General features: G+C 46.9%; 1 protein-coding gene across 7 annotated transcripts in view; it reads left to right on the top strand.

Annotated features, from left to right (window-relative positions):
* The window catches only part of STAT6 (signal transducer and activator of transcription 6), a 1,449,539-nt gene that overhangs the window by 1,396,373 nt on the left and 32,935 nt on the right, over window positions 1-20,231 (top strand). For 5 of the 7 annotated variants that reach the window (XM_069653558.1, XM_069653563.1, XM_069653559.1 and 2 more), the window contains 2 exons: window positions 6,029-6,121; window positions 13,918-14,016. In XM_069653558.1, coding sequence (XP_069509659.1) covers window positions 6,029-6,121; window positions 13,918-14,016 — 192 coding nt within the window. The remainder of the gene's footprint in view (window positions 1-6,028; window positions 6,122-13,917; window positions 14,017-20,231) is intronic. The other 2 variants (XM_069653564.1, XM_069653561.1) reach the window with 1 other exon arrangement.

Raw genomic sequence — 20,231 nt, 5'->3', positions numbered from 1 at the left:
CAAAAAGTTACAGTAGCAGTGAGAAAGTGGATACAGTGGAATCCCACAGCACCCCACCTAAGATGAGGTGTGCTGATCTCACATTAGAAAAGATAGAACAATACTAAATATCCCCCTGCCCCTGGGAACATGAGTTCTCACAAGGATAATAACAGAAAATAAAAGAGGAAGCCCAAGGACCTCCCAGCAACACTGCACAGAGAGTGCTGTGTGCTCCAAAAGTCAAAGACGGAGACCACAAAACTTGGAGGAAAGCATTATTTCAAGCACAGGTATAAAAAGAAATACAAAAGGATCCCAAAACATAGAGTAAAAGAATGAGTGGATGTGGAATAATCCAGTAGTCCAGCAAAATGTCCTGAGGGATTCACATGTGAAGGGGATTTCACATAAAAATGAAAATCTACCCAATGAAATATATTTTTTTAATGTATTAATAAAGTGTATTATGTTACCACCTTAACTTAATTATTTCTGATGTTTGTAGACTTTAGGTTTTTGCTGGTTTAACCTTAACTCTTCTGGAGAAAAAAAAACTCTAGACTTTGAGAACTAATAGGTTGAGAAGAATCTGACAAACGCCATACAAAACCGTCGAACCAATGTTCTAACCTTAACATGTCCTTCCGTAGGTAGAAAAGAAGGTACAGATCCGAATAAGTCTTTTCAGGAGGTTAGGAGGCTCTTTTTGGAATTTGCACATGTGTTGGATTTAGCCAGCAAGAAGTTGTAAATGTTTCAAAGTTCAGTTAAAATAAGAGGAACGTCTTTAAACGGCCCTCTCCCAATCCAACCACCTTAGGGGAGACCCAGAGGAGGATCGTAGGGCAGAAGACCACCTTTCAGAGCTCGGCAAAGGAAAGATGGGGCTAGGACTTGGCCCTCAACCTTATGGAGACACAGAGGGGTCAAAACATATATGTTTGCTTACCCCGTGTAATCTGATTCACTCGGACCACTGTAGGAGTTCCTGAAATCACTGGGCCTTCTGAATTCGTGACATGGTTCCATTGGAGGAAGCACAGTTGTTCTTGGAGCAAAGGGCTCTCCAGGCGTATGATTCTTGGGTTTGGCTAGTTTTTGCTTCAGTGCTCCGTTGGACTGGATTCTAGACATCTGATAGGTAGGACCCACCGAATTTGGGACCAGCACTTCTGCAATAACCCAAAGGGACTCTCAGGACGCAACCCAGATGGCACAAAGCATTGGCCACTTGTTCAAAATGACAGAAAAAAATCTTTGTCACGAGAGCCAAGAAGCTGGTCCCACAATGCCCCTCTTCTTGGTAGAGCGCTGCAATGCTTCTTATTCAATAAGATGAGGATCTGCAGAGTTCCAAAGTGTTAAAATGGATTCCTAGAATCTGATGTACAGATTTGTGGAGGCCACCCTAGTTATAGTGAACCGGGAACTCTGAGAGGTTGCCCAAAACCCAATCAAAGTAAATGTGCAAAGCAGTCAAGGCTATTCTCGGGAGAGTGTGAGTCTGTTCAGGGATCCACAATGAGTCTATACAGTGAAGCACACAATAATTCAATTTAGACAGTAATGTATAAGAATACATAGATTTATTCTAGGCCTTAAACACACACTAAAAGATGAAACAAACATGTGATGTTATCACACAATACTCAATAAAAAACATATATACATTCAGACATTCAGCATAGTTTCATACAATGCATTCGGTTACTTAAATCAGAACAGGAGGTAAGTAAAGTGATGCAGTGGAATGGAAGTTAGGATACAAAGAGTCTGGTTCTCAATATTATCCTTTAGAAGAAAAGGGGAGACAAATGCTTTGTGTGTACTTACCCCCTGACTTTGATTTTCCCAGATGACTTAATGGGTCGACTGGGGGTCGCTGTTAGTTGGTTTTTCCGCCGTTGGATCTGGTGAGAGGTGCCCAAGAGCTGCAGGTGCAAGGATTCTTCCTGTCAGGTCCAGATGAAAGATCAAACCCCTGGCAATGGATAAATGCAATATTCATCGATGCAGGCCTCTTCAGGACACACCACAGGATTGGGGTAGGCAAGTTCCAGCGACGGCCACCACACACAGATGATGGCAGGCGTTCTTCCAGTTGCTGTTGAAGAAGGTTCTCCAAGGCAGGATCCCTTGAGGCTGGGACGCTGAAATTTGCTGGAAAGGCGACTTACATCGCAAGATGGCGATCACCAAAGTTCTAAGAGTCCACCCCGATTCCGCCCCCTTCCTGTGCTCCCAGCAACGAACCAGGTCAACTCAACTCTTAGAACCAAACCAGCAAAAATTGGTGCGTACCAATACCTCTGAATGACTCCCAACCCTGCACTCCTCCAACACCAGCTGTAACCCCCCACCTTGCACTTCCCCCCCAACTAGAAGTACATGTCGCCTGAACCAATGTAAACTAAACCATGTGAAAAAATAATCAAGGTTACCTGTGAGAGCCAGCCTGGCTCTTCGTAGTCCCTCGCCTGTATTCCGGACAGTAGCAGTCTCGGACCGAAGAGGGCCTACATGACATCCCCTGTAACACCCAGGTCCAAAATGTCCAACACTCAGCATCTCACTCATCAGCCCGCCTCTCCGTTCTCTAGCATCTTTGCATCCACCTCATTAATGCGTGATTTCTGCGTATCAAACAGGACAGGGGGTGTCTCCATGCCTTTGCCCCGAAGTGGAAGAAGTTTTAGTGTCCCTGGGTGGGGCTAGAGAGAATGTGTGTCTCCAGCCAGTCCCAGACTTCCTTGGGGTTGCGAATGATGTGTACCATGGCATTATGGTAGAGTTTGTGCATAGCCGGGCAGAAGAGTACCTATTTGATATTGAGAGACATGAGCTTCCTCTTCACCGAGTCAAAGGACTGCCCCGTTCTTTGTACTTGTGTACTCTGCAAAGAAGCTAATGTGGTTTCCGTTGTAGGTAATCGTCCCCGTCACCCTTACCATCTGTAGGAGTGTGTCTCTATCCCTGTAGTTCAGGAGGTGGGCTATCACCATTCACGGAGGGGCACCAGGCACAGGGCAGCCAGTGAAAAGAAGTTTGAGAGTTTTTTTTTTGGTGCCAGAAGGTTCGATAACCAACACTCTAGAAACAGTTATATACAGTATCCTTCCTCCTTTTCCGGGAGTCCAAGTATGTGAAGATTATTGCGACGGGACCTGCTTTCACTTTCCTTCGCCTGGTTTTCTAAGGTGGTCAGTTTCTGAGACATCGCCAACCAATCCTTCAGCTTCCTTAGCACATCCTCACTGTCCCACCCACGAGGACAATTTGCGCAAGTCCTGCGTAAGAAGACCTCCGATGCCAAGCCATCAATTTTTGTTTCGACCGATGGCCTGGAATCACCGATGACGGCCTTGATGTCATTGAGCGACAATATCTGACCTCTTCCTGTACTCTCCCCGCATACAACCACCTTTTCCCTTGTCGAAGAAGAGGGTGTTGGAGCACTTGTCATGTAGCAGCCCATTTTATTCTGTGTAGTCCCTTTCCGGGACCTGTCCTTTGCCATAGCTGTGTGAGTCACTGGTGCCACGCTGTCCACCACCTGACTGCCTTCAAGGGTGAGCTATGTAATTTCCCAATTCTACTGAAGGCCACTGGGCATTTGGTGCATATAAAGAAGAGTAATAACTATCCCCACCAGTTGGGCATTGGGGGGGTACTCGGGCCGCCGCATCCAAGCAAGCATGCACAGGGGCACTTATGGGAGTTGCCAATTAATACACCCACAGGTGTATGCCAATGTCCTCAGCCACCATCACAGGCTGGGGAACAGTGATCTGTGCTGTTACTCATGCCGGCTAGGGGGCCCCAGTCCACGACCGTAATATGCAGGTCTTATCACCTCAGCTCCTGTCCCATGTCGGCTGTCCATATGCAGTGCTGTTGCCTGCAGCATGGGGCCAGGGGTGCAGGGATAATCTACCTCTTACATCCTGCATATTGCCTCACTGTTTGTGCTTTAGTGGAAGGGCAGCTGTCCCTGTATCGCTGTGCTGTATTGTCTCCCGCTTCTCAGCCGGGTCTGCCCTCACCACCACGGGCCGGGCCAGTCAATCTCACCTGCCGCTCAGCCGCTTGCGTCTCCAGTAGCAGGTGTCAGGCTGAACTGCAGCGGTCCCCGGCGTCCCCCACCCTGCAGGTTCATTTACAGCTCTTCTTTCACAGCGCACGATGGGCTCTGCCGGTTCCCAGCCTCCCCCAAAGCCGCAGCAGCCTGCTTGCCACTGACCCCATGGTCTTCAGGGGTCGGGTCATCCGCCAAGTCACCTCCTCTCCTCTTGCTGCGCCTCTTAGTTTGGAGACCTCTACAGGTCGGTGCTGGGGTCCGGGCACGTTTCCCCTGCCAGTGCTGCTAAAGGTTCCTGCTGCCACACCTAGGCTGAGTAGTGTGGGTTCACTTTGCTTCTCTTACCAGATCCCTACCTAAGTAATAAATCACAGACAACTTATGTGTATGGAAAAGTTGTAGGCCGTAGGATTTTTATTTTCTTACAGAAAATACAACACAACAAAATAATTACACTGCCATATGCTTTTGGGCACATTGTGTCCAGTCCCGAAGTTGCCCAAGGCTCCTCCTGAGTCCTTGTTATCAATGGGCCTTCTTTCCTGGGCACATGCCGCCTACGACATGTCCTAGACCGTGTACCGAAAGAGTACTCTGCGTTCCTTCTTCTGCCTGCTCCTTCTTTTCTTGGACCGTGCACCGAAAGAGTACTCAGCGTTCTTACTTCTGCTTGCACCTTCTTTCTTTGACCGTGTACCGAGCGAGTACTCGGCGTACCTGCTCCTGCCTGCACCCTTCTTCTTCCGTTATTATTGTAGGGTGGGTTGGGTGGCAAACGTTTTTCCTTCCCCTTCTCCAGGCACTAAGAGCCTACCCGAGAGAGGTGAGCTCTTACCTGGTTTGTGCCGTCTCTCCTTTTCCAGGCTTACTTATATCCCCCCGGCCTTTTGTTCCTTCCTGGGGCGGCCGGGTTACCCCCCTGACCCCTTGCTGTTACATTTCGCACCTTCCCAGGTGCTGTTTCCTGCCCTTCCTGGGCTTTTGCTTCTTGTGGCACCGTTCGGACGCCCCTCCCTACGCTTTCGCGCCGTTTTCCCCCCACCCCGCGCCTAAACTCCCAGACCCTCTATCGTCCCGCATTTCATGCGGCCCGGGGCCTGGGTCATAGATGACAGGTGGCCTTGGAGCATTTGGCTGAGTCCGTCCATTTATGGGCTTCACTTTGCCGATTTGTTCCGGCTCTCCTGGAGAGTGTAGCGAAAACGTTTTGTAGAGTTATTATGCTAAAGCCAAAAAAGGATCCAAGATGCAAACAGGATATTTATTTAAGGATTCAGCAGCCTAGAGAGAGCGGCAGAGACTCACGTCTGCATGCACCGGCTGCTCAACAGCTGCCCTTAATCCCCAAGCATGTTAGCATGGGCAGTTCATTAAACTCACCACAACAATTGTCAACATATGGGCGTGTATCTAATAGCGTGAGTGTAGATTTTGAGAATGTACATAATAAAATAGAGATTTGGTATGTGTGTTAGGGTCTTAGTGTGAATGCATGTGTTGGAGCAAGCATGTAGGTTTGAGCCGTTTGGTTGTAGGTGTTAATGTGCAAATGTTTGTGTTTGTGTTTTGGTGTCTAAATGAGCACATGTGCAAATTGATATATAGCATCCTTTCCACGTCTTTATGATCTGCTATGTTTGTCTAACTTGCTCTTATTGATGTGTTTGAGCAGAAAACATGTTCTGAAATACCAGTTTAGTTTTCACTCTGAATTTGAGTGTTACTTCGGTCTTTCCCTAGTCTGAACTAGGGTATTTCTTTTTTTCAAAAAGCAATACCATAGAACTAAAGAAAATGTCATATTTGTTTTTAAAAGTAGCCCCTTTAGATCGAAAGTAACATTTATTGAACCTTGTAGTTCGCAAGACATGTACCATTGAAAATAGGGGGTGGCCTACTCTATATGGGGAAGCCTCATGCACTTTAGATGAGAGATGGTTCTACGTCATTAATTGTTTGTCCTTGCAGCAGCTGTGATGAGAGCCAGTCACAATCAAGTGGTAAAAGCATACCTCCAACGCACGAGATGGGAACGCTCCAAAAAGAGAACCCTCTGACAAAGTAAGATTGCAATACTTCATCTTTCTCACAAATGACCTTCTCCTTTTTACTTCTTCCTCTCATTTTCCTTGCTTTTTAGTCAATTTGTTTTTCTTTTGCACTTCTCCTGCGTTCATTGCCATGTTTTCAATATGTCCTCCTTTGCAGGCCTGTTCACAAATGGTAATTAATCGTCTCTTTGCCTTTCCAATGATGGATGCTCATCTTGTCTCTGATTTTTTTCGACACTTTTGTCACTTGATATTGGAAATGAATGTTGTGAAACTATTTGGCTTACGTGCTGTTTCATCATTAAATATGGCACCTACATCCTGTGCACTATCCTAAGGATGGCCAGGAAGAGCTGCAAGCTGGAGGGGTAGATCTTTGCTTCATTTGAGTGTTGCTGTTGCTAACCATGTCTGTGTCAGATCCCCATATAGATCTGTTAACAGCATCTGTGCCATTTCCCCCCGTATGGATCTGCTAAGCGCATCAATGTCCGATTTTCCCACTTACTCCAATATGTAGTCGCTAAGAACATGAATGTCAAATCCCCCTCTTAGTTTTTTTCCTACCGCTGGACAATCCTATGCGCTATTCAGTGACTACCTTATGAATGTATTTCAGTGTTACTTCAGCAGGATCCATATGGTTACAGGAAATATAGATTCAAATTTATATCAGAATTTGCTTAGCACATAACTACCAATTTTTCTTTAAATGGGACATGTCCAAAATCTGACAGAGTCCCAAGTGAGGAAAGTGGGATTGTTTGTGATGTCTCAATTCCAAATTCACTGCATCACATTGTTCCCTTGGCATGGTATGAGATGCGTTGATCTCTGACAATGTACGCGCTGGGAATTGCACCATCAAATTGCTCATAGGTGCAGTCTTCCCAAAAAATAGAGAACAGAATTTATTTTGTTTTAAAATTGGTAAAAGTATTTTAGCACTGGGAGAACTGTCCCACTCACCTTGCCATGCACTGAGTTTAAAGCTCAGACACCCTTCCATATGTCCAGACAAACACACACAGGCAAGAGATCTTAACATGTTTATTTCAGCTACAAAATCAAAATGATTCACATGAAGTTGTTCAGAGAGATTGTAGACATTATTGCTGTGGTTGCTTCGCTCCTCTCACCACTATTACCAGTGAGTTTAGTGCCTTCTGCATAAATCTATATTCTACCTACATCTCACAACTTTCTGTCCCTGCCTAGCACCGTCTGCCTTTAATCTGTGAGGTCTTTAAAATTGCATATCATTAAATAAGGTAACAGCTGTTGTTTATTGTGCTGCAAATTGTGATAAACGGTGGTAGGTAGTTCTGACGAGGACTTGTTAGGTTATACACCAATATTACAACATTATTATATTTTGGGGCTACACTGTTTGCCTTTTTTGCGATGAGGAGAATTGTCTCGAAATGGAATTTTTTCCCAAAAAGGGATTCGGATTTGAAAGGAGAGTGGTTTGTTGCAAGGACTATATGTCATGAAAGTTGGTAAAACAGGTATAGCAAGCATTTCCTTTTCCGTTTTCTGTTTTGAAGCCACAACACATGATCCCCTATCATACTTGTAACTCGTATACAAATAACAGAGATTTACGCTGTAATGGCCGCTGTAGAGTGGGACTGTGAGAATTTGATCGCCAAAGCTACGTTTTTGGGGACTCTGATATTCTGTTCACTTTCTCCAATTACCTTTTTTGACTCAAATTTGATTGTGTGACCCAAAAGCATAGGTTACCACAACAGTTTTCTGAAATATGTTCTCAAGTACAAAAGCATATATTCAAAAAATAAGCAAAACACAGAAATTATAACCCCACCCATTAACCCCTTGCCCCACCCCCATATATGTTATATATTTGTAATTCTGTATTTTTTCGATGTAATTGTTTCTCTGAAAAATATCTCTTTGTAATTGTTTTATTTAAAATCACTGAATACCGCGTGGAGCAATACTCAATATAGGGTGGTAATAAAAAAGAAGGCAGGGTTAGTACGGCGCATAGTCTAGAGTTTATCATATGTTACCTCACCTCCTCCGCTGCATCCCTGAATATTCTTTTAATTCCTGTATATTTGGTACTTGTCATTAAGAATGGTGTGCAGTTGTCTTTGGCACATCTGTGGAGTTGTTTGTAGTAAAAATGTGTGAAGGCTAGGTGTACCAGAATAACATGACGCTAACTTCTCGTCACACTAGCCTGACTAAATCTGTTCTGTCTGTCATGTGGTAGCAGATTGGCAATTAGAGAAGGATTGGAAGGAGGAGACCAGAGAGGCAGAAGCCCCAATTCAAGCAAACCAAATACCACAGGCTCCCTGATTAAATGGTGCATGTCGCCATTATGATGCACGGGTCGAGTAACGCTTACAGAACATTAAAAGTGCCCCTGTAACCACACTTCGAATTCCCCTGACTGTGGCATGTCTTTGGAAAGCCAATGCATTGGTTGAATGATCATGGGATAGTTGAGAAATGCAGCCCATTATATTTGAATACAGCAGGTAATGATGCAGCTTATCCATACAAAAAATATGGAAGTCTTGAAAGCTTTTCTACCTGAAACAATTCCACCAAAGGTGGAAAATGGGACCATAAGCATCTTCGAAGTCTTCAGTTCTATCAGTGTGGAAATAAATGAAGACCTTTCACCCTCCAGATGTTTTAGACTACAACTCCCATAGTTTCTAGACAGCATATCAAATGGCGTAAAAACATGGGGGGGGGTTATAGTCCAGAAAATCTGGCCACTTTTGGTTGGCATATTCTTACTTTAGCTGATCATTGTTTGCTCCAAGTATGAATGTTTGCCCATGCTTATGCATTGATGTTTTGTCATCTGTGACAAAGCCCAGGATTGTGATGATGGGGGCCGGGTGCCACGAACCGCTCTAGATGTAGACCCGATAGGAAATATATGGAGGGTTCCCCAGTCAGTCACCAGCCTCTGGGAGTAACATCCAAGGTCAAGTGGTCTAAACTCTCACCAACTTATCAAGAACCCAAAGTCCTGATAGCATTAACTACTAGGCAATCGGGAAGGACAAATAAAACGTCCCACCTAGCAGTTGGCCCCTTGATAAGGGAGGCTGTGCTTAGTTAATAAATAAATAAGTGCCAAGGTCCAAAAACGTTCCAGTATGCACAGTCACACGGATTCAGCGGTGAAGGTCCACACTGATCCTCGGACTAGCATACGGGCACCCACAAAATGGAGTACCCGGCCTTGAATTGAATGCCACAAACTGCGAGAAAAAGCCTGGTTGTTTTTTTGCACTAGAAACCAGCATAACAGCAAGCATGGACAACCTATCCCATGTTACCAAGCCAGACGTGCACAAGGCTCATTAAAATTGCAGGATAATTGAACACAGGAACCCACATGAGGGGGATGAGAACAAACACATCTGTTCTGATGAAGCCTGTTAAAACAAGAGCACTATCCAACAGCTTGTGAGGCTGAAACACTGTTGTGTCGACAAGCTGAGAATATAGTAGTGCAATATAGAGGCACTGCTCAACCAGCCTAGCCAAGAAGGCAGTTAGACTTAAACTGCAAACACCCCCACGAATTAAGCACTGAAGGGAATCCTATGTGTTCCAAAGTACAGGGAGAAGGTAGAATTAGATTCACAAGCTTGGGTCACCCATGTAGCATTGGGGACTTCACTGCCTGCACACAGAGAGCCCACTGATGTTGAAAAGGTCAGCCCAGTTAGTGCTAAGAAATGTAGTACTTTATTTGCTAATACATGCTGTTATTAGAAACCCAGGCGGTTGGCACTGACAGTGAGAAAAGGGCTTTTGCTTCTGACCACGGCACCTGACCTTTGATTGAACAAACTAGGAGGCGATTGCAGAAGGAAGAAGGAAGCTCGAAGTGAGTGCAGACTTGTAAATGCTTACTCTAGAGAGAGGGGGTGGTTAACGGCAACAAAGCAAAAGGCAGCACAGTTAGCGATCAAGATGGCAGTTCTCTGCCCCCACCTCTGTCTGGGCAGGATGTCCACAATATTGGGGTCCCAAATCCCCTGTTACCCTAAGCTTGGTGTGTGGGGTGAAACGGAGCTCACTAAATATGAGAAATCATTCCTCTTGGTCACACTGGGTTTGGCTAAGTGGGTTATCGCGAGCAAGTGGCAATCACCGGACTGCCTCACTATCAGTTGTTGGTCTGCTAGATGCATGTCCTTAGAAAAACGAGTGTACAATGCTAGGGGTTTGCCCTTGTAAATTCCAGAAGGTAGGGGGTTGGTGGGGAGAGATGGAGGGGTAGGAGGTCCGTGATACCTTGGTGTTCTGAGTATTCTTTTACTCTGTTTACCTCCGCCGTCACATGGACTTTTGGACAATGGGCGAAACTATATTCTACCGTACCCCGGTCGGGAGGAGGGGAGCACGGGTCATCCCTTTAGGATGGATGGGTGTGGAGTGCCATCAGTCCCCTTCATCACTTCTGTACCTAATACATTGTTGAATCGCAACCTGCTGGGTTTCCCCCCTGCTGGGGAGTCCGCAACTTAGTTATTGTCTCCTGTGATGTGTAACCAAGCAATGGCATATGTTTGTTGTTACCATTTTTATAAAAAAACAATACAAATTGTTATATATTAAAAAAAACATGGCTGCTCCCCGCTTTGAAACCGCTCGGCCACATTGAAGGACACACATACATATGGAAACCAGCTGTGGGTTTTGTAGTACAGGCTCATGACAGCCAATCATGTTACTTGCACAATTATAGAGGGTAGCAATGCAGGAAGAAAACAAAAGCAGTACAATGGTAGTGGCTTGACCACTAAAATGGAAAAGAGGAGGATATCCAGTTATAATCGGAGAGAGCCGATTGAGAGGCTGGGAGCAGGACAGGAGGAGAGAAAGGCGCTCCAAGTTGAAGTAAAGAAAGAAGAGAGAGAAGGCATGGCAGGTAAGACAGTCAAGGACCAGTGTCCCAAGTCAAAGGGAAAGAGTCTGTGAGTGGTGGAAACAAGTGCTGGAAGAGTCTCTAGCAGGTTCTGTGACCAGCACAAACAAGGCTATGCTTGAATATTTCCGGGCGCATGGATATCTTAGCAGTGGTCCACTGGAGTCTCGCAGTTGGCTTAAGTACAGCTGTCCGGAGCATCAAGGGTGGTTTTGCCAACTTCACATCCTGAGAATGACATCCTGAAAAGTGTGACAAAAGACAGGTAGCCTTCCATAAGAGCCAATAAAGAAGTGTTGGGAGACTTAAAAACCCCAAATGGCGGCAAATAACTCTTTGTCTGCCAGTTGGGGGAGCCTAAGTTAGAGTAGGAAGCACTGATATGGTCTAAAGTTAACAGATAGCCTTTTTGATTCTCTTTTTTAAAGTTACCCACCACATTGTACCAGTCCTGCTGAATTCCTGTGTATTTTGCAGTGTTCAATAAAGACCCTTGAACCATGTGACCTTGGCTTTGAGATGTTTGTTGATCACTGACCACAGCAAGTCCCTTTTTTTTTTTATTTTCATAAAACACTACTAATGAGGCTTGAAAGATACAGGGTGTTTGCGAGTGTTAAAATGGATTTTCAAAATCGACCCTAGTGGGAGGATTTTTGGAGTCCACCCTATTTGTCTGCGTTAACAAATCCCAATCAAGGTAAGGTAGCTGAGCAGTCAAGGCTTAGTCTCAGGAAAACTGTGAGAGTGGTCTAGGGGTGCAATGGGTCCACACAGGGTAACACCAATAATTTAGGTTAGACAGTAAGTATATAATAATGCAATTATTTATCAGGCCTTTTGTCACACACTGAGTATATACAAATCACAGGTAAGTATTGTTGCACAAATCCATGTGTAACATATATACACATTCACCATTAGGTGAATAAAATTGCACATTAATTAATTACCAGTGCAATGCATGTGAGCAATCAGATGCAAGGAAATTAAGCAAAACCAACACAAGAACAGCTTCCCTCAATCTTTAATGCATCCAACCCTGAGGTATTGGCCTTGTGCCCAACATTCACAAGTTCCAATGGAAAGCTTCTTCAGGTAAGATTATCCAGGAATTGTGCAGTGGGCTGTAATGGTGTTCTTACAAAGTTTTCAAAGTTAGATAAGTATTTAGTAAAGCTCAAGTAAGTACTCAACTAAATCCTGTTCACTATGGTAGGCCTAGGAAAGGATCCTTAACCCAGGTCCCACCACCAGAAAATAGGTCAGAGTGAGTTAATGTCAGCACTTTACACGCACGCCATGCTATGGGAGACAGAGGGAGAAAGCAACAAGTTTGTAGATTTACCCCCTGGCTCAAGATGTTCTGGGATTCACGTGTGTAGGTTCCAGACTTTGTTCTAGGTTCTTTGTTCTATTTTTGTTCCCACCGCGAGGCTCCTGGGATTTAGTTTCGGACGGGCACATTGCACAGGAATCTGTTCAGGACCACTTCCAGTTGAAGACCCAAACAAAGACAAATTAAAGTTTCTGTGGGAGAGACGGCCATGGGACACCTTAGGGACATGAAGACAAGATCCAACAAAGGTATCCATGGTCAGGCGGCAACAGGTGATCATACAGCGGCGAACACAGAAGTAGCCCCAGAAAAGCTTCCCTTGGAAGGAGGCGGCTGTAAATGCAGGAGCAGACGACTTGTGGCACAAGCTGGAGATCTGCCAAGTTCGAAGGCTCTACTCAGAGTAACGACGTCTGCAGCGAGGTAGCCCATGAGAAAGCTGGTCAGTCCACAGGTTGGTCCAGGGACAGATCCTCGAGCAGAGGTAGAGACTGGTTGTTCGCACTGGACCAGGGGTCGAAAGCACTAACTAAGGGTCTTCTAAAATCAGGCAGAGGAGCTGGGCTTCACCTGGCTAATCACTGGAGTCGATGCTGGTCAGCTGCAGGGGTTGTCCACAGGTTCTCAGTGGGCTTGTCTTTGTGGAAGTCTTGGCTCCATGGTTGATCTCATGAACAGTCGCAGGAGCCTTCCTTTTAGTCCAGATTTAGGCTTGGAGCAAGCCCACCACTGGTGACGATCTGCAACATTCAAACAGACCAGGGTTGTCCAATCATGGACAATCACTGGCCATTACATCTGCCCAGCGACAGACTTCCAGGCACCAGAGGTTGTAGATTAGGACTAGAGAGTCCCTGCCTCTTCCTTTGGCTGTCACGTACAAAGGCCCTTTTCCCCATGAAAGCAGCAACATTCCCCAGAAAATGGATTTCCATATAAGGCATTTCCTGACTTGAGACAAATGGAAGAAGGCCAAAGAACAAGGGACAATCCAGTTTCCCCATAAGAATGAGCAAAATACGCAATGGAAGTAAAGCCAACGGCTTTACTGACCTCCAAAAAGTCAGTTCTGTGTTAAAAACAAGCAAAATGAATGAGATTTCATAGGACTCTGTAAAGCGAAAGGTGCAAAAAGAAAATATTTCCTAACAGCGACCAATACTCTGTCAGCAGAAAGATTTCCCTTTTTGTCATTTGTATGCAAGGGTTTTGAAAAGATGTAGAGATATTTTGCTGTAGATGCAATATTTGGGCAGGTGAATGCAGAAAATAATCATGAATTTAATTTCAATTAAAAAAAATAATTTAAAAAAAAGTGGCAGTGGAAGATATCAGATTAAAGGCTTTGTTATTAATGAGATGAGATAGGAAGTGGGAGTCTGCCAGGATAATAGGTATTTAAAAACCAACCAAATGTTTTATTTCTTACCAGTCACATACATCAGTTTTGCCAATGGTGGTGATCTTTTCATAAGAGTCCTGTTTGTAATTGCATTTGTTTTTTAATTTTTCTTTTAATTTTTCTTTGCAGTTCTCCAGGGTACCCTTCACCAATGCAGTCTTTCCCAAACCACAACATTTTGATCAGTCCGCCATTAACTCAGGGAAACATGCAGTTACCATTCACACAGTGAGTACCTTACAGTCTGGGGTAATCCCCCGAGAAGCAATAGAATGGTTTGGGTTTGCATGTGAATACAGTGTCCTACTGTGCTTCACCTGGAGGGTGGGAGAGGGGCGATGCTAGCAGGCTCCATGGTGGTGTCAGGGCATTTCTTTTTGGTAAGGGCGGTATTGCCTTTTGTATGGTTGGGCAGAGACCAGAAAAACAGATAAAAAAACTCTTTGGTGTAGTTGGAGAAATATGCAATCCATCAATTCAAAATCTAAAGGTCTCAGCACTGGAGAACCTTTTTGCCAAATTCAACAACATTTTAATTGTTATATTTTCAACATTTAAAACATCACTGTAATTGGTAAAGCTTGGGCTTATAAAGGGGCTACAATGCACAGTTACTTGTTGATTGGATCCAGGTAAGCCACAGGGCATGCTTGTCCGAAGACTGTGATCCACCTTGTTTAATGTGAGGTCTAGAGGACACAATTCTTAAACACCTTGGATTTGGTTGAAGCTTACATTCTGCTCCTCAAGACACCAACCTTGAATCGGAACGGGGTCGGGGTCGGAACAGGACGCAGAATCGAAGAGTACAAGCATGCAGCGCAACCGTTGACCAGCAGCAACCGCAAGGTAGGAAGAGTGCGGGTGGGGGGACGCTGCCATTACTGCGTCCTACTAAACTGCCCTACCTCATGGGTACTTCCCTTTATAATGTGTTTTCTTACCTTGCACTGTGTCCCACGCATCCACTAGGCTGCCCTTTCTCCATGGTAGCCGTACTCTGTTTCTTCACTACCACTTCTGTTTTCTTGCACTTCTCTCGCATCTCCTGCTTTTCCTTCCTTACAGTTTGTATTTGGCCACGGCTCTGTTCTCATGATTAGCTTTTTTCCAATAGGCTTTTCACCTCTTCTCTAGGTTCCCCCACTCTGGCTTCCAGCTCTTCCCACCCCTAAGATGCTCTGAGCCGGCTCCCACTGTTGGTACTCATTGCCTGTGGCTCTGCTGTTGTTCTCTGTACTCTGGTATAGAAGTTGTAACCCTACTGTAACCTACTGTTCTTAGCCTGTTTTGTGTATCCCTGTGTTCTCTCTTATCCCTCCCCTTCCCATTGTACCCTCCCTTGCATCTCAGATACTCAGCTTTGTGACGTGCCTCCTCTCCTCCCTCCCACACCCGCTATGGTGCTCGCTCTTTCCCCATCTTCTCGAACTATTTCTCTATCTCCTATCCTTCTCTTCTGACTAAATCTGGTAGGAAGAAGCTGAAGAAGGACACACGGGTCTCAAACCCAGGCCTTCCCATCACTGACACCTATGTCAGTGCTTCCTTCAGAGAGACTCTCACTGACATCCTCTGCCAATCCTTCACCCGACCTATGGACCGTTCATATGGTCGCTCTGCTCTCCCCTTAGTCCTCCTCGCCCATTAATGGTGGCATACATTGGGAGGTCCTCTTAGCCTCCTTCCATTCCTCAGAGTCATCATGAATATCCATCTCAATGCTACCATCTTGGTACAAGGGCCTTAGCCTAAACTTCTACTTTTCGATAAGCGCCTCCCTAGCCTCATAAACTTCCTTCAGCCACCCTGGCTACCTCTGTGCTAGCCCCTCAGCCTCTTTCGTCCACCACCCTGGCTCCCTTGTCATCCTCCACAATGGTTCCCTTGCCACCCCCTCTGTCTTCTACTCTGGCTCCCTTGCGGCCCATCACCATGACTCCCTTGCCACCCCCCTCCCTCCTCTACTCTGGCTCCCTTGCTACCCCCTCCCTCTGCTACTCTGGTTCCCTTGCCATCTACCTCCTTGGCTCCTATGCCACCCTCTCCCTCAACTACTCAGGCTCCCTTGGCAGCCTTGGCTCTCCTAGCTCCCTTGCCTCCCTTGTCCTCTACCTCTCTCGCTCCCTTGCCAGATGCCTCTCTCCAGGCTATCTTGCCTCCATTGGCCGCCACCTCTCTAGCCCCTCTGCCTTCCACATCTTCCTTGGCTTTCTCTGCCTCCTCCTCCTCTCTCTACCTCCCAGTCTCCTCTGGCACTTCTGGTCCCCCCTGCCCCCTAGAAGTCTTTAAAAAGTGGAAACCGGCTCCATACTGCTACTCTAAACTGTCGCTCTGCTATCAAACACTCGTCTGACATCTGCCACCTCCTTGAACTGCTGGATCTAGATGTTTCTTGCTCTTACCGAGACATGGTTTAAGGCCAGTTCTGTCACGAGTTTTACACACTTCTCCCTGTGGGCTACAAGATCCTCTCCGAGCCCAGGCCCAACAGGCCCGGAGTCGGAGTGGCCCAGAACTTTCCTGAGTGGATTCCTGACTCCATCATTCCCACTGAAGCCTACTCCTTCTTTGCCTGGTCTGCAGGCTCTCTGTTTCTCCTGGCTGTTCTCTGACCCTGGTCACCTTCTACATGCCATCAGGCCAGGCCAATCTCTTCCTCTCTGAATGGGCTGACCTCAAGTCTTCTCTGCTCTCCTCTACCTCCCAGCTTCTCCGCCTTGGGGATCTCAGCATCCACCTGGACTCTGCTGACACCTCAGGGCTTTTCCGCAACCTCTGCAACTCTCTCTCCCTTTTCATTCTACCCCCTGGTCCAACCCACTCTGCCGGACACACCTTGGATGCTCTAATCTCCTCTGACATCCTCTATCTAACCCTCTCACTACTCCTCTCTTGGACTGATCACTTTCTTCTCTCTTCTCACTTGAAGCTTTCTGTTCACCTGGCAATAGACCGCCCAGCACTGCCACCCTCCTACTCGGTCATCCGACCCATGAAGAGTGTGTCAGTGGCAGCATTTGCTTCCACCTACTCTTCTCCACCTACTCCTGCAGCTGACTACAACCCTGACACAACCCTTTCCAACGTTCACCTTTCTATCTCTAACACTCTTGACATCCTTGCCCCTGTCATGAGGATCCGCCTGAAGCCTGCCAAAAAGTACAATTCTTGGTACGAATCTGACCTCGCTGCTCTGAAACGCAAGTGCAGAGCAGCTGAATGGAAATGGGGAGCTTCGGGTTCACCCTCTGACAAACTGACCTGCCCCCTTCTTCCAACTCAATACAGACTCCATACTCTCTAAAAAGAGTCTATATTAAAGCCTGCATCTCTGCGGCATCTAACATGGACAAACTTCTTAAAATCTGCACGGAGTTGGCCAATCCTGCTTCAGCATCTTCCTCTGCTACCCCACCCAGGCCCTCTGCTTGGCCCTGGCCTCTCATTTCACTACAAAAATTCAGGTCATCCTGACCTCACTATCATCTGTCCCCCTCCCTCCCTATACCTCTTTCAGGCCCTCCTTGGCCACCCCTCCTCCTTTCCTCCCTCTCTACTGTCACACCTGATAAGGTTTCCAGACAAGTCCGGTCTATGAAAGTCTCATCCAAACAGGTGTCTCCATGCTCCTTCAGAACCATTAAGGACAACATCAACTCTCTCGCTCCAGCCATGGCTGATCTCTGCAACCACTCCTTTGCCACTGGACTTTCTCCTCTCCTCTCAAGCACTCTTTTGTGAACCCCTGCTCAAAAAGCTTTCTGCCGACCCCTCCATCATGGTAAACTTTTGCCCAACATCTATTACTCCTTTCCTGGGCAAACTCTTTGAGAAATTGGCTATCTCCCAGCTAACCCTCCACACTGAATCTGTTGGTTGTCTCCATGACCATCAATCTGACTTCAGAGCAGCCAGAAGCATGGAAACTGCTCTCCTGAACACCTGTGAAGATTTGCTCTCTAACCTTGACTCTAACTATCCCTCTGTCCTCATTCTCCTCGACATTTCTTCTGTGTTTGACACAGTGAACCACAACATCCTGATCCCCATCTCCGAGATAACCTGGGCATCAAGGATCAGGCTCTGCCATGGCTATCCTCTTTCCTCTTGGACGACCTTCGCAGGTTGTTCTTGGGTCCTTCCTCTCCGCCATAACGCTCTCAACAAAAGAAAGTTCCTTCATAGATGACTGCCACATTAGCACTGCCTTGTGACTTCCCTGACTGAGCTGGCTGCCTCCCTGCACTCCCTCTGATGATCAAGGTGTCACCTCCTCTGCCATGCCAGTCATCGCCATTACCAAGCACTGCGTTTTACCCCCTGACTTTCCCCCCTCAAATCCCTATTCCTTCTCACTTGGACTTCAATTCTGATTCTCTGATTACCACTAGCTGTGCCTAGTTGCTGCACTGTATTTGTGTTTGTCCTGCTGATTTCAAAGTTAGTTGTGCCCAGTGGCTGCGCTGTGCTTTAATCTTTCCTGCTGTTCGCATCCTGGTCCGTCATTCTACTTGCATCCCCCACCTCCTGTTCTATTCTCCAACTGTGACTCTATCGACTACCCTACCCTCCTCACTAAGTCTGGTAGGAAGAAGTTCAAAAAGCATATCCTGGTCTCCAACCCTTGCCTCCCTATCGCTGCTAAGTACACTAGTGCTTCCGCCAGACAGACCCTCACCGACATCCTCTTTGTCGTTCCTTCGCCAGACCTATGGACTGCTCATATGGTCTCTGTGGTCTCTCCTTTCTCCTCTTCTCCCATTAATGGTGAACCCCGGTGGGATGCCCTCTTGGCCCCCTTCCACTCCTCCAAGGTCATCATTAATGTTTACCTTAATGGCACTGTCTAGGTCCAAGGCCCTCAGGCCAACCTTCTCCTCTTTGATAGACGCTTCCCGTGCCTCATCAACTTCCTTCCTTCCTTCTCCTGCTGTGCTTTCTCCCTCTTCTCCAGCTTCCTTGCACCCCACATTTGTCTCCTCTTTGGCTACCTTGACCTCTCCTCCTTGCTTTTCTGCCCCTCCTTCGGCTCCTTCTACACCTCGGCAGGGCGTACCTCTGATTTGTACACCTCCCCGGAAGTCTTTCAAGGCTGGCAACCTTCTCCATATTGCCACTCTCAACTATCGCTCAACTGTCAAAAACTCCTCTGACATCTGCTGCCTCCTTGAAGAACTTGACCTTGATGTCCTCGGTCTCACCGAGACATGGTTCATGGCCAGCTCTGTCACAAGCTTTGACACTCTCCTCCCTGATGGCTACATGATCCTCTCTGCATCCAGATCCATCCGCCCTGGTGGGGGTGTAGCATTGATCTTCCCAGAGTGGATTCCTGCCTCTGTGATTCCTATGCAGGCCTACTCCTCCTTCGAATGCCTTGTCTGTATGCTTTCTCTCTCTCTCCGGGCCACTCTCTCACCATTGCTATCGATCTATCGGCCACCTGGTCAGACTACCTTCTTACTCTCCGAGTGGGCATACCTTTCCTCCTCCCCCCTGGCCTCGACCACTCAACTCCTCCTCCTCCTCCTTGGTGACCACAACATCTTACTAGATGCTTCATGTCCCTCCTCTGGACTCTTTTGCAACCTCTTTCTATTCCTACCTCTGGCCCGACTCACTCTGCAGGGCACACTTGCTTGGGATGTTCTCATCTCCTCTGACCCCCCCCCCCAAACCCTCTCACCACCCATCTCTCCTGAAGTGATCACTTTCTCCTTTCCTCCCATCTCTCCCTCTCTAACCCGCAGGCCAAGCCAGCTCCAGCACTGCCACCTACCTTCTCGGTCATCTGGCCTATGAAGCGTGTGTCAGTTGAGGGTTTCGCTACCACTTTCTCTTCCCCTCCTCCACCTATGTGGAGTGTCAGAACTCTCATCCTGACACTGCCCTTTCCAAGCTCCACTCTGATATCTTTGATGCTCTCGATGGTCTTGCCCCTGCCATGAGGATCCGCTTGAAGCCCAAAGCGAAGTGCAGCTCTTGGTACGACTCTGACCTCATCACCCTTAAACGCAAGTGTAGGGTGGCTGAGAGGAAATCGCAGGCATCCTGTGCATCCTCTGACAAACTGGTCTGCCGCCTGCTCCAAAGGCAATACTGTCTTTCTGCCCACACTAAGAAGAGAGCCCACATCGAAGGCCACGTGTCTGCAGCATCTAACAACTTGGGCGAACTCTTTAAAATCTTCAAGGAGCTGGCCAATCCTGCTGCAGTCTCTGCTTCTCCTGTCCCCTAAAATGCACTCTGCATAACCCTGACTTCTCATTTCATCTCTAAACCCCAGCACGTCCTGTCCACCCTCTCATCCCCTCCTCCAACTTCTCCCTCCGCTACCTCTGGCCCCACTGCAGCCGCCTCTCCTCCCTCTTTCTTTTCCTTTCCTTGGTTCTCCCCTGATGAGATTTCTAGACAAGTCCGATCTATGAAAGTCTTGTCAA

The sequence above is a fragment of the Ambystoma mexicanum genome, chromosome 3q, assembly GCF_040938575.1.
Source record: "Ambystoma mexicanum isolate Mex_15411 chromosome 3q, UKY_AmexF1_1, whole genome shotgun sequence".
Classification (NCBI taxonomy): Eukaryota; Metazoa; Chordata; class Amphibia; order Caudata; family Ambystomatidae; genus Ambystoma; species Ambystoma mexicanum.
This window is presented reverse-complemented; position numbering and strand designations above follow the sequence as displayed.